The 13,205-nt window shown below is 36.9% G+C and overlaps 2 protein-coding genes across 2 annotated transcripts; one reads left to right on the top strand and one right to left on the bottom strand.

Annotated features, from left to right (window-relative positions):
- Positions 1-3,727: 3,727 nt before the first annotated feature.
- Positions 3,728-5,493, bottom strand: LOC114384022. Its single transcript, XM_028343702.1, has 4 exons — positions 5,173-5,493; positions 4,926-5,037; positions 4,339-4,830; positions 3,728-4,263 (listed from the first exon to the last, which is right to left on the bottom strand). The coding sequence occupies exons 1-4, from the start codon at positions 5,491-5,493 to the stop codon at positions 3,728-3,730; spliced, it is 1,461 nt and encodes a 486-aa protein (XP_028199503.1).
- A 5,893-nt stretch (positions 5,494-11,386) lies between these two features.
- On the top strand, positions 11,387-12,865 carry LOC114383087. The gene is made up of 2 exons (XM_028342680.1): positions 11,387-12,362; positions 12,460-12,865. The coding sequence occupies exon 1, from the start codon at positions 11,771-11,773 to the stop codon at positions 12,236-12,238; it is 468 nt and encodes a 155-aa protein (XP_028198481.1). The 5' UTR covers positions 11,387-11,770; the 3' UTR covers positions 12,239-12,362; positions 12,460-12,865.
- The last annotated feature ends 340 nt before the right edge of the window (positions 12,866-13,205 follow it).

Below are 13,205 nucleotides of genomic sequence, written 5' to 3'. Positions count from 1 at the left end.
GGTTGACACAAAATATTACACTGCATGATATGAGGGACAATACAAAACTTTACTTGTTAATTGCAGTTTTGATATGAGTATCAGGCTTCTTACGTAACGAACAAAACCATGCAACAACATTGGTCGCAAGACACAGTACTACCAGTTGCCAATGGCCCTTACAAGAAACAAGTATTAGGTACGTAGAACTTCAACATTATTTATAACCATTTGAATTAATAGTACTTACTGATTTAAGTAAGCTCCTAGGTACACCTCTCGTTGTGATTCCTTGAGCCATGCTTGTAAGTAATGCTCACATTCAGCACATCGATCCTTTGCATTGTGTATCGATTGTGGCTCAAGGAATCCATACACGGAAGCATGACCCAAAGTTGAGCTCCACTCATCCAAAAACCTGCTTTGATAAAATATACATAAAAATTGATACTGATGAATAGCATACAAAATACTACTTATCAATGAATCATATTAAATTTACTTACAGCATCCATAACTGTAGTATAGATATGTTCAAACATTTGTATCCAGCTACTATTTCATTTACATCAGAGAATGTCAAGAAGAATGAAGCATCAACATTTGAAAGCCCAAATTTGCTGCCATCCCACTTCAACTCAACAGGTGTGTCGTACATGAAATATAGGCTCTTAATCAGTTGACGCAACGGATCATGGTCAAAATCATTCGTCCCCCTTTCATCTGTTTCAGGAAGTTTCTTTGGACTAGTATCGGACTCCTAAATGTGTAATGAAAACAACAATTTACATAATGTCACAAACTAACATATATTCATGTAAACATGTCATGCAGCAAATATAATAACACCAAATTTACCTCATGTGACACTTTTTCAGAAGATTTGTTGGCCATGCAATGAATTTTTGAAGAGCCTGCCTGACATATTGAATCTCTGATGTCGGGAAGGGCACTTCGGCGTCACCTTCTATAACTTTGTCAACACTCACCCTTACAACATCATCAGCATAAGTGACATTGTGAATGGAAGATCCACCCTCACATATTTTCGCCAAGGCCACCAACACTGTAGTATGTTGTTGTTGCACGTATAACCCCATAGTGGGTTTTAAGCTCACATTTTTGCGCCTGATGGGTCAACATCAATAGTTTCTACATTACTTCCTTTAGTGCTAAGACGTGCAGCCAATGCCTGTAAATCCACCTCAATAAGGGGAGAGTATTGTGATCCCATCTGACTCAATTGAATGAAGATCTGACTAGACAACTCCTTCTTAAATTCCTCCAGACTCTTATTGTGTTGTTCTTCATATTCATTCCTTACTTGTTCCTTTATGTTTCCAATAATGTCAGCCCACTCTTGCTGCATTAGTGTTGTTGAGGAACTACTCGACGTACGTGTTGCCCTACCATAAAATTGAGTAAGGGCCATACCAGATCCCACTGCACGAACTCGACCTGGATGTTCCGGTTTGCCAATGGCCGTATTCAAGATGTCATCCTGACCATGGGGAACAAAACTACCCTGTGTCGTCTGCTCTTCTAACGAGTCCTAAAACAAGCACAACATATTGAAAGAGTTAATGAGGTAGTAATTATAAAGCAAACAAAAATTAGTTCCAAATTGATTATAATCATGCTGCAACTCACAATTCTATCCGAAATTTCTTTTGCTGCCTTTGATGTCATCTGGCCATATCGTTTGGTTCTAGCCATTTTCCACTTCCCGTGCCTTTTAATGGGAGATGGCGGCTCCTCCAGATCAAACAATGGATTCTCAGTCAAAAGTGTATGCTGTTGTCTTTGCTTTGTTTTCTCATCTAACAATTTTTTCTCAAGCAAGTCATAACCCCCACCAGACAGTACGTGGGGGCAGTCATTGTATTTTTTACTCTCCTTTGCCTTTTTCCGAATTTCCTGTCATTGACAATATATTATTTGCATTTATTTAATTGTTAAAAATGCACATTTCTAAAGAAATTTAAACTAAATTGAACAAACATGTTACCTGCCAATCCGGGGTCTTGCGACTTGCAACAAATTCGTCCCAAGTTTGTTTATCCATACCATATTTTGCTGAAGGATTTTCTTCCTGTCCGGCTCTTGTGCCAGCATAGACAAATTTAGTGGTTAGCGAAGACTTAAATTGCCTCCATCTAGTGCCCACCGTGGACATTACTTTTTTCTTGGCCTTTTCAGCTTCTGGGATATCAAATTTAGCCTGCATTACATATTCATCATGTCAATTTTAGTGCATGTAAACATTTTTTTGAAAATAAACTCAATGTTTGAATGCATCAAACTGTTAATGTGACTTACCAAAATGTCCCCCCATACCATGTCCTTAAGAGTTTCTGGCACATTTTTCCAATTGCTGTGGACAATGGGGATCTTTTCTCGAGCTACAACCCCTAAAAAACTGTGGAACTTTTGCTTCTCTGGGCCTAATGCTCTTCCAGTTGCAGGATCCACATTAACTATTGGTCTAGGCTGATCTAAACTTCTTAAAGTCAGCCTTCTAAGACATGTGCTTTGTCGTGTCTTCTTAGGTTGTGGCTCTGAATTACCATCTGACTATGGAGGGGACCTTGGCGGTGTCACCATGACGCTGTCCAAATGAAACAAATTTAGATTAATTTGGTAGGATTAAAAATAGCATGTACGCAACACAAAATAAATATGAACGTTACATATAAGTCAATAACAAATAACATAATATTGTAACATTACATTGATACAAGGCGGTTAAGGAGCAATGTTCTCCCATAAACCTTTAGCATGATCATGATGAATCACATGTACGTCATCCACCTCTGCTTGTTCACATATTGAAGGCATTTTTGTGCAAAAACGAGGAGTCTCACAAATGTCAAGGGATGCATCATGAATTTGTTCCCTAACACCAATTGGCCTTCCTTGTAGAACCACTGATAATCTACGATTATTTGGATCTTGGATGTAAAACACTTGTCTAGCTTGTTCTGCCCTAATGAATGGTTCCTCCTTGTAACCTACCTTGTTAAGGTCTACTAAAGTGAATACCATTTCATCTCTATGAACACCGATATTTCCATTAACCCATTTACATTTAAATACTGGCACTCTAAATTGATTATAATCAAGCTCCCAGATTTCTTCAATAACTCCGAAATAAGGCATTGAGGCTTCAATTGGGTTGTTATCAGATGCTCTAGAAAAGTGCTCAGAATGAGCCTCCACAATCACCCCACTATTTTGCACACTACTTTTATCATCTTGTGACTTTGTATAGAACGAATAATTGTTTATGTCATACCCCTGCCAAGTAGGGACATTTAGATTCAGACCAATAGCCAACAATCTTAATGTTTTGGAAGCATTGTCATCAGTCATAATTGTTTCTTTAAACCAGTTCATGAAAGTTCTATTATGCTCTTGCAACAATTTCATCATGTTCAATTTTGGGTTAATAGATGTCAGATATTGTTTGTGAGTTTGTATGTATGGAATGACCTCATGTGTGTTATTCAAGATATACAAATGCGCCTGTGACACATCTTGTCGACTCATGGTAACAACATTGAAGCCTCGTGTCCCTTGACCTCCTCGTGTCTGATCATGACGAATTTTCGGTACCCCCACAGCTTCAACTGTTTCCATGTACTGTGAACAAAACTCAATAGCTTCTTCAGCAACATACCTTTCTACAATGGAAGCTTCTGGTCGGTATTGATTTTTGGTATATCCCTTCAACACTTTCATGTAGCGTTCAATTGGATACATCCACCACAAAAAAACCGGACCACACAACCGAATTTCCCTCAAGATGAACAATGAGGTGAACCATGATGTCAAAAAATGATGGTGGGAAATACATCTCTAACTGACAAATGACAATGGCAGCCTCATTCTCCAAGTCATCCAATTGATGAGGATTAATGACTTTACTACATATGGCATTAAAAAGAAAGCACAAACGGGTTATGGCAACTCTAACTTTGTCAGGCAAGATGCCGCGAATCGCAACAGGCAATAATTGTTGCATTAAGACATGGCAATCATGAGACTTCAAGCCAACCAACTTAAGATCACTGAGGGCGACAAGGCTCTTGATATTTGAAGAGTATCCTTGTGGAACTTTGACATTCCGCAGACATTGACAAAAACTTTTCTTCTCTGGTGTTGACAGTGTGTGGCATGCTGGGGGTAAATATGTTCGCCGACCTTGTGATATGGGATGCAACTGCTCTCGTATTCCCATGTCAACCAAGTCTTGATGACATTTCAAACCATCCTTTGTCTTCCCTTTAATGTGAAGAAGAGTACCAATTAAACTATCACACACATTTTTCTCCACATGCATAACATCTAGACAGTGACGCACATATAGATCAGACCAGTATGGAAGATCAAAGAATATTGAGCGTTTCTTCCACATGTTTTTGGGAGATGATGTCTTCTTCTGGGACTTGCCAAACACGGTTACAATGTCCTTTACGCGATCATGAACTTGGTTTCCAGTTAATGCTTCCGGGGGGCCTTCATTCTCCTGACTTCCATTAAAAGCTTTTTTCAATTGTCGATAAGGGTGAAAAGCTTTTAGAAATCTTCGGTGTCTGGTATATAGTGTCTTCTTTCCATGCTTGAGTTGGATGAAGCTTGTGTTTTTCTCACAGATAGGACATGCATGATGCCCTTTCACACTGTATCCACTTAAATTTCCATATGCTGGAAAATCATTAATAGTACAAAACACCATTGTGCGTAACCTGAACGTCTGCTGCACATTTGCATCCCACACATCTACCCCTTCTTCCCACAATTGTTTCAAGTCTTCGATTAATGGCGTAAGATACACATCAATATCATTCCCTGACCCACAATCATCATACACAGGATAATGTATTTACGCAAAATGCACAACCATGGGGGAAGGTTGTAAATCATCTGTAAAACAGGCCACGAACTGTGGTTGCTGCTTAAGCTACCATAAGGATTCATTCCATCAGAAGCAAGAGCAAGCCTTAGGTTCCTTGGCTCATCCCCAAACTCTGGATACAAACAATCAATTGTCTTCCACTGCGGCGAATCGGCAGGATGTCACAGTAATCCATCAGATTTTCGGTCATCTAAATGCCATGAAAGGTTTTTGGCATCATGTGCATTAGCAAACAATCGCTTAAACCTTGGTATTATTGGAAGATACCAGCACACCTTGGCAGGACGACAATTTTTGGTTCCTACATCATCAGTTAATTCATCATGTTGCACTTTGTATCGTGATACTCCACACGTGGGGCATTGCCGTAGTTCTGCATACTCATTTCTATACAATATGGAATCATTAGGGCATGCATGGATCTTCTTGTACTCCATTCCCACTGGACACAAAATCTTTTTGGCCTCGTAGTGATTTTTCGGCAAAGTGTTTTGTTCAGGAAGCATGTTCTTCAATAAGACCAGCAATTCAGTGAAGCTTTTATCACTCCACCCAAATCTTGCCTTCAAGTTTACCAAAGCTAACACTGCTGACATCCGCGTGAAAGATGTGCACCCCTGATACAATGGCGTGTTGGAATCACGTTCTATTGTATCATACAGAGGTGCATGCGCTTGCTCAAAAGTCTCTTGTCCAAGATCACGGATTATTTCCTCTATACGCTCTCCGCTGTCTTCGTGAACCCACTGAGACTGAGAAACAGTTGGAATGTCAGCCGATTCCCCATGCCATATCCATTTTGTGTAATTCGGAATGATGTCGTAACATATCAGATGTGATCAGATTTCATCAACTGACTGTCGTCTACCATTAAGACATTTAACACATGGGCAAAAATAATTGCCCTTCAAACTTTCAGCATTAAGTTGCGTAAACTGTAGAAATTGTTCCACCCCATTCTCATACTCATCACTGATGCATTTTTCTTTCATCCAACTTCGATCCATGTTTCGTCTTTGCTATTCATGACAATGAATAAGTTATCTGTGATGCATGCTAAACTCACTTTTTTGCATTGAAGGTGTGGCCCTACCCCATTCAGGAAGACATTTTTTATAGTTGAATCAAACGTACAAGTAAAATCTCTTTCGAGTGATTTGATGAAATTTAGGCAGCATTTCGCATTGGTCTTCAAGTACACAAGATGAAAGCGGAGAATGTGTGAACAATCACCGCGATCAAATATGCACCCGAAGAACAATGTCAAATGTAGTATATCGAAATTTCTTCAAATCATTCAAAAGATAATTTACCTCTACGTATGATTCAACTATAAAAATATGTCATCCCAAACTATCCAAACGGACAATTCAAGAATCAATACATCGATTAATTCAAACTATCCGTATTAATCGATGTATCGAATCTCGAACGGGGAACTAAGGTTCACTCATAATGCAACTAACTAGTAACATGAAACAATACTGATATTTGAACAATGACATGTTACAATCATTCCACTTTTTAAAAATAGAGACATACCTCAAAAGATGCTCAGTGTCAATGACAACAAGTGCGGGGATGCAGTTATAGGGAAAACACTAACACAAATGTTGTAATGACGACATATAATTTGTACCATCAATGGGGGAAACTATCAGCTAGATCAATCATACTCAAATAACAATGCATCATGTTTGAGGTTTATAAAATAGTACAACCAGTAAAGAGGTTTATTTTAAGTGAAATAAGGATAATTTAAATATTTGGTCAAATGGAAACAAATTAAGTTTTGGCTAACATCTTAACTTGACCAGAACAGGAAAAAGCATACTCATGTATTCTTTAACATGTTGAGGGCAACAAGCACAAGTTCACATTATAATAATACCATTCCATAGTTGCTATGTGCCCACTAATTTAATTACATTGAATTAGAGCTAGAATTACACAATAATATTACTTCAATCAGTACAACATCCATTAATCAAGGCCCGATTTTGTAGGTGTATAACAATGCCAATTATGTACAGAAGTCAAGTAATTAAATTCCCTGTACGTAAGGGCATTCATGAGTAACATGAGGCTCGTTTTTTGTTTATTCAGCATCATCAGCTGGGCTGTGTGCCGAAACTCAAAATGAGAAGCCCCAACTTGGAATGAAGTTCTTTGTTTCTGTGAGTATTCTGTTCACAGTTATGGTGTGTAGGAATCTAGAGTGTGATATCTTTTAACTACTTAAATTACTTTCTTGCATATTGCTCCCATGGTTCCAAATTGTTGTCATGGTTGCAGTTTTGTTGACATTGCTGGAAACGCAGCCGATGCAGCTGAAATTGCGGTAGAAATTAGATGCATCACAAGAAGAGATTTCAAATCCTTTTTTGAACTCCTTCGACAAATTTTGACTAAAGTATCTGTTTCAAAATCAAGGAACTTGTGGCTGAAGGTATGTTTGTCTGCATCAATATCTTATTTCTGCTCTCTATTGTGAACTATGTATTGTACAAAATTAGCTTTGATAAACTCAGTTTTCAGACAAATTTCAGTTGCCTCCAGGGTTTAATTTATACAATATTTCTATGTTCCTCGGTCATTGGATATTTGAACAGTGTCTTGGTTAGAATTATCTAGCTTTGTTTTTCCAATTTGATATTCAACATTCTTTGTTATTAAATGTTCGTGCATTTTATCTTTATTCAATTCAACTAGAATTGATTTTTCCTTCACTTAACTTAAACTATTTTGTATAATATTTAAAACCACAAGGTTCTTAATTTGCTTTCTAATACCTTCACTCAATACAGGCCCTTAAATTCTATGCAAATCAAAGACAATAATTTGATCAACTGGTGGAGATTTCTGTTGTTACTTTGGTCATAGATGGTGGCTGTGAAAATGGATTTTCCCTTTGTTCTGCCATTGTAAGTTTTATACTTCAAAAAGATGGAATTAAGTAAACTAGAGATATCTATAAACAGTATGTGCTATGGAATTGGCTTAGGGTGTTGTTTTCCAAAAATACGATCCCACAGGAGATTTTTTATCTTGTTTCTACAATTCCTCAACTGTTTCTCATTGCAGATTTCTAGCATTACCGCACCCTGGCCTTGCTTTATATAGGCATTGCATTGACCTGGAAACAAACCTTGCATCAAAAGGAGATAAATAAATGGTCTCGTAAATGCCAATAAATTATAAGAATCTGCACTTGCAACTTGTGACCAAAATGTCAGCTTGTGGCAAGATTACTATGGTATGGAGACCAAGTTAAAGGCTTTTCTTTTCCTTTTTTCCTGGGGTACTACTACTGCTGAAACTGACAAAATATGTCTTTAATCGATCTCCTATTATTAATTTTCACCTATGGTCTAATCTAATTTCACCACTTCTTTTTTATATAGCATTTTCAATTTTGGTTAAAATTGACACTTCATCCCTAAAGTTTGCTCATTAGTATACAATCACCTATGAATGTATCTTCTTGTCCAAATATCGCATTCTTGAAAATTGATAAATATAGATATGTATCTTGTGATATGCAGGCCTAATGATTAGATGCTATAACATAATATAAATGTATGTACCACATGGTGAGAAAATAATATTTTGGCAAACCACATGAGGATAAACTGTAATTTATCCTAAATTTAAGGATGCGAAATTATGGATAACACCTTCTAAAGAGTCAACCTCCAATGTCGTGATTACTCGAATGCTCAACTTACGTAAGTTATATTTTGCAGTTTTTGTCCATGAAACTTGCCACTGTAAATCCACAATTGAATTTTAATGTAGAGTAGATCTGTTCCAAAGATGTAAGTGTAGGTCTCTACAATTTACTCACCAAAGTTTTAGTACAAAGTTAATATTTAGCTTAATTTGTTTCTCTAATAATAACATTCTCCAGTCACACATTGGACATGGACCTATTGGTGGATATGGTGCCAGCATCAACATGCCTAACCCATCAACACAATTCCCTCCAATGCCACAGGTAAAGACTAAAGAGTGAAAATCTCTTGCTTGTGAAAATTTGAAAATAATAATCATAATTATACATGTATATGCAGTTTGTTTTGAACCAAAGCTTTTATGAAACAAGTTACAATACCATTACAGCTCTTGACAATTTGGGAACCAGTGGTAATTCCAGAAACTTCTTTGTGATTTAATTCTTTTGCATAATCAATTCCAATTTCTGTGTGTTTTTTTTATAATAATTGATTGGCATTCTGTGCAGGATGGTTGAAAACAGAGTTATAGAGTGTGAGATATCTGGTCTTGTTTCTTTTATCAGACTTTGGAATTTTATTGTCCAGTTGACTGCACAAATTAACTGAAGTTGAAGGCAGAGTAACTAAAAGTAGTCAGTCGTGGTATAGGACTATAGGGTGTAATGAATAATGATAAAGATTTTCCCAAAGCTGGCGTCTCTTCAACAGCTTCAGGATGGCCTTCCTTTAATGACATCAAAGCACCTCCTCTCACTTATTCTCTATCTGCAGAAGAGAAAGCAATTGTGGCAGTGTTGCAATTGCAGCACAAAGTATTAGAAGCTTGCCAGAAGTTCTTAGTCGGGGATGCTGGTTCTGACGGTGACGAAGATGATGAGGATGAAGACAAATTGGTAGACGATTATGATTCTAAAGAATGTGAGGAGTACAAGTTCTTTGAAAAAGTGTTTGCAGAAGATGGTGACTTGAGGAGATATTATGAGAGCAATCAAAAGGAAGGGGATTTTCATTGTTTGGTTTGTGGAGGTATAAGGAAGAAAGTATGGAAGAGGTTTAAGAATTGTAAGACACTAATTCATCACTCCACTGCCATACTAAGGACAAAAAGGAAGAGAGCTCACAGGGCCTGTGCACAAGTCATCTGCAAAGTTGTTGGTTGGGACATTGATCAATTGCCAGCTATTGTATTAAAGGATTTGGATTCCTCCTTGACAGGTTCAAGGAAGCTTTTGGTGAGCAATCCTAATTGATATATCTGTATTTTTTATTGAGTGTATACTTACTAGGCTGAGTTTATGTTTACAGGTTGAACCCAAATGTCCTGCTTAATGCTTTTGAGTTCAAACAAAGTGTATTTGTTGCATATTTTTTATTGCTTTCTGCAAAATTTGGTTTTCTGTCATTTTTACTTTTAATAAAAGATGTTTATAAACTTGTTGATCCTGGGGAGCATGTAATAGGGTTTAATAAGAATGTTAGCATTTAGCAAGGTTAATTATTTTTATGTATCAGGTCCACCTTTTTAAGGTAGAGAAAAAGAAGCCTGAAAGAAATTATGGGTGCATACTGATGTGAGTAGGTTAAATTATTTTATCATGGCTCTTATGCAGTTATGCTAACTCTCTTTCTGCAGGGTTTTGAGAAAGAAAGTGTGAGTCTAGATGGAAAGGTCATAAATATATGTTGTCATGTGATTTTCAATTAATTTTCATAAGAAAGGATATATATATATATTCATCTTATATTAAATTAGCTAATTCAGATTGAAATGTGTATATAGTTTAAATTAAATCAATATTAAATTTAATCTTGTGTCCATGACAAACAAGCTAATTTTAGCGAGTCTTATTCATTCCGCAAACACAAGAAGTTTGAGAGAGTGTCACTACATCAATCCTAGTCATGTAGTAGAGCAATTATGAATACATAGACAACCAATTTGTGACATGGGTTTCCATTATACTAAGTTGCCAAGTAGTTGTAGCTTTCTGATCCTAGGAATTATGTGTGTTCATGTAAGAAAACAACAACTAGCACATAAATATATAGAAGAAATAAAACGGGGAATCTAGCCATCCTCTAATTTAATTTGTTTTTATTACTTAGAGTCCACAAAATTTGGTGCCTCTCACTGCATGTGGTGTGCTGGCTAGCTAGCTAAGGCTCAGTATTTGGCCCGGTCTGTCCTCTATTTTATTTGTATATTTTATTGTATTTTTAAGATTTTATTACCCACTCAAATAGAAAGAGAGAGAAGGACAAATATGATGAGTATGTTAATGTCTACTATCATATTGAGAAACATTTAAAACCGTCTCCACGTACAGTTCCAATAAATGCTATCCAAAAATAGTTAAGGTGAGACAACTATGGTCTATCTCAAATTATGAATGCTGAATAGAAGCATGGACCTTTACTCTTTTTGTTTTTCTCCATTCCTCCTATGCGTATCTTTCTAGGTTATATATTCAGGGTTAGAATATTATTTGGGGAAAATTTGGAGAAAATTTATGTATTGAGGATAAATTTTTGATAAATGATAATGAGCTAATCTATGTAAAGCTTTTTATTCTTCTGGTTGAAATTACAAAAGCTTTTATGTAATAGTAGAGAAAGTTACCAAGATTCACAGGTGTGGATGGTACCCTGTGGCAAAGCTACCAAAATGTAATTTTTGGTGCTCCTTCAAAAGCTGAGGTTTATTTCACCATTCACTGCTATAATGTGAAATTGTCTTGAACTTTCACATTAAACACATTACTAGATCAAATACAAAGAGCTAGCTTTTAAGGGATAGCATTTTAAATATAAAAGATGGAAGTTATACCTAATTATTGGCTAACATCGCTAGCTGTGGTAGGCTACACTTTCTTCAAATTTGTGAAAATCGGAATAGCAAAGGAATACTAATATTGGCTGCTAGCAAATCCCAACTCCCATATATGTTTACTTCTTGTTGGTTGTTACTAATGAAAATTGAATGTAGGAATCTCATGAATCTCTGGTTTCTGGTGCTGAGTGGGAAAGTGAAAGCCCCAAGGCTGGTTTTTCTTCTACAGCTTTAGGATGGCCTTCCTTTGATGACATCAAATCATCTTCTCTCACTTATTCTCTATCAGCAGAAGAGAAAGCAACTATGGCAGTGCTGCAATTGCAGCACAGAGCATTAGAAGCTTGCCAGAAGTTCTTAGTTGGGGATGCTGGTTCTGACAGTGACGAAGATGATGAGGAGGCAGAGGATGATGAGCTGCTAGATAATGATTCTAAAGAATCTGAGGAGTATAAGTTCTTTGAAAAAGTGTTTGCAGAAGATGGTGACCTTAGGAGATATTATGAAAACAATCACAAGGAAGGAGATTTTTATTGTTTGGTTTGTGGGGGTATTGGGAAAAAGGTATGGAAGAGGTTTAAGGATTGTATTGGACTAATTCAGCACTCCACTGCCATACTAAGGACAAGAAGGAAGCGAGCTCACAGGGCCTATGCACAAGTCATCTGCAAAGTTGTAGGTTGGGATATCGATCAAATGCCAGCTATTGTGTTAAAGGATTTGGATTCCTCATTGGCTGGTTCAAGGAAGCTTTTCGTGAGAAATCCTAACTGATATATCTGTATTCTCTATTTCATGTCTACAAAAACATTGTTAAATGCTTACTAGGCTGAGTTTATTTTTACAGGTTGAGCCCAAAAATCCTGCTGTGGGTTGTATTGATGATACAAATTCAAATGTAAGTCATATAAGAGATGTTTATATGCCCTATGTTGTTTTGTTTGATATTATATTTTCTTTAAATATATATTGACTCGGTTAAGTTGTTTTCACAGGGTGAAGCTGCTAATTCTACTGATTAATCATACTGATGATTAGGATGTTCTTCCAAAGTTTGCTAGAAGGGGGCTCAATTTTTTTGAGACGCAGGAGGAGAGTAATGAGCAAAACAGTGGAAGCAACAACACTTTGTCTGAGTCTGAACGCGTGACAAAAGCTGAGACAGAAATTTTGGCCTTGAAGAAAGCCATTGCCAAATTAGAAGATGAAACAGAAGCTGGCTTGCTTCAGTATCAGCAGAGTTTGGAGAAAATGTCTAATCTCGAGTTAGAAGTGTCTACTGCACAAGAGAATTCTCAAAAACTCGATGAGCGAGCAAGTAAAGCTGAAGCTGAAGTTCAAGCCTTGAAGGAAGCCCAAATCAAATTACAGGCTGAAAGTGAAGCTAGTCTTCTTCAGTACCAGGAAAAAGTGAAAAAACAGAGGACCCTCATTTTCAAAGAGTGATATCTTTCAAATTGCTACCAAATGAAATGAAGGGAACACTACATGTGATCTCTGAAAGGCTAGGTAGAAAATGGTAAAGGAAAAGCTAGCTAGGACTAAACAGTGTGTTTCACATGAGAACAAAGATATGCACTTGTGAGATTTCACTGACCTCTATATTCGGGTATGGTCACTACTAATTATAAAGCTTGACCTTAGGCCTCGGCTATATTATTTGCCTAAATTCTGACATTGTATAAAGTTAGTGATGGAGATAAAATAACAAGAATTTGCCTAGACAAGAACAAAATTGGGG

Source organism: Glycine soja, chromosome 14, assembly GCF_004193775.1.
Source record: "Glycine soja cultivar W05 chromosome 14, ASM419377v2, whole genome shotgun sequence".
Lineage (NCBI taxonomy): Eukaryota > Viridiplantae > Streptophyta > Magnoliopsida > Fabales > Fabaceae > Glycine > Glycine soja.
This window is presented reverse-complemented; position numbering and strand designations above follow the sequence as displayed.

Bases quoted from the DNA above. Each gene is read 5' to 3' on its own strand.
- LOC114383087 (XM_028342680.1), top strand. From the start codon at position 11,771: ATGGCAGTGCTGCAATTGCAGCACAGAGCATTAGAAGCTTGCCAGAAG.
- LOC114384022 (XM_028343702.1), bottom strand. From the start codon at position 5,493: ATGTCAGCAGTGTTAGCTTTGGTAAACTTGAAGGCAAGATTTGGGTGG. The intron at 5,038-5,172 runs GTGTGCTGGTAT...GATTCGCCGCAG, and splicing joins AAAATTGTCGTCCTGCCAAG to TGGAAGACAATTGATTGTTT. The intron at 4,264-4,338 runs GTCACTGTCTAG...TTCACATTAAAG, and splicing joins CTGGTCTGATCTATATGTGC to GGAAGACAAAGGATGGTTTG.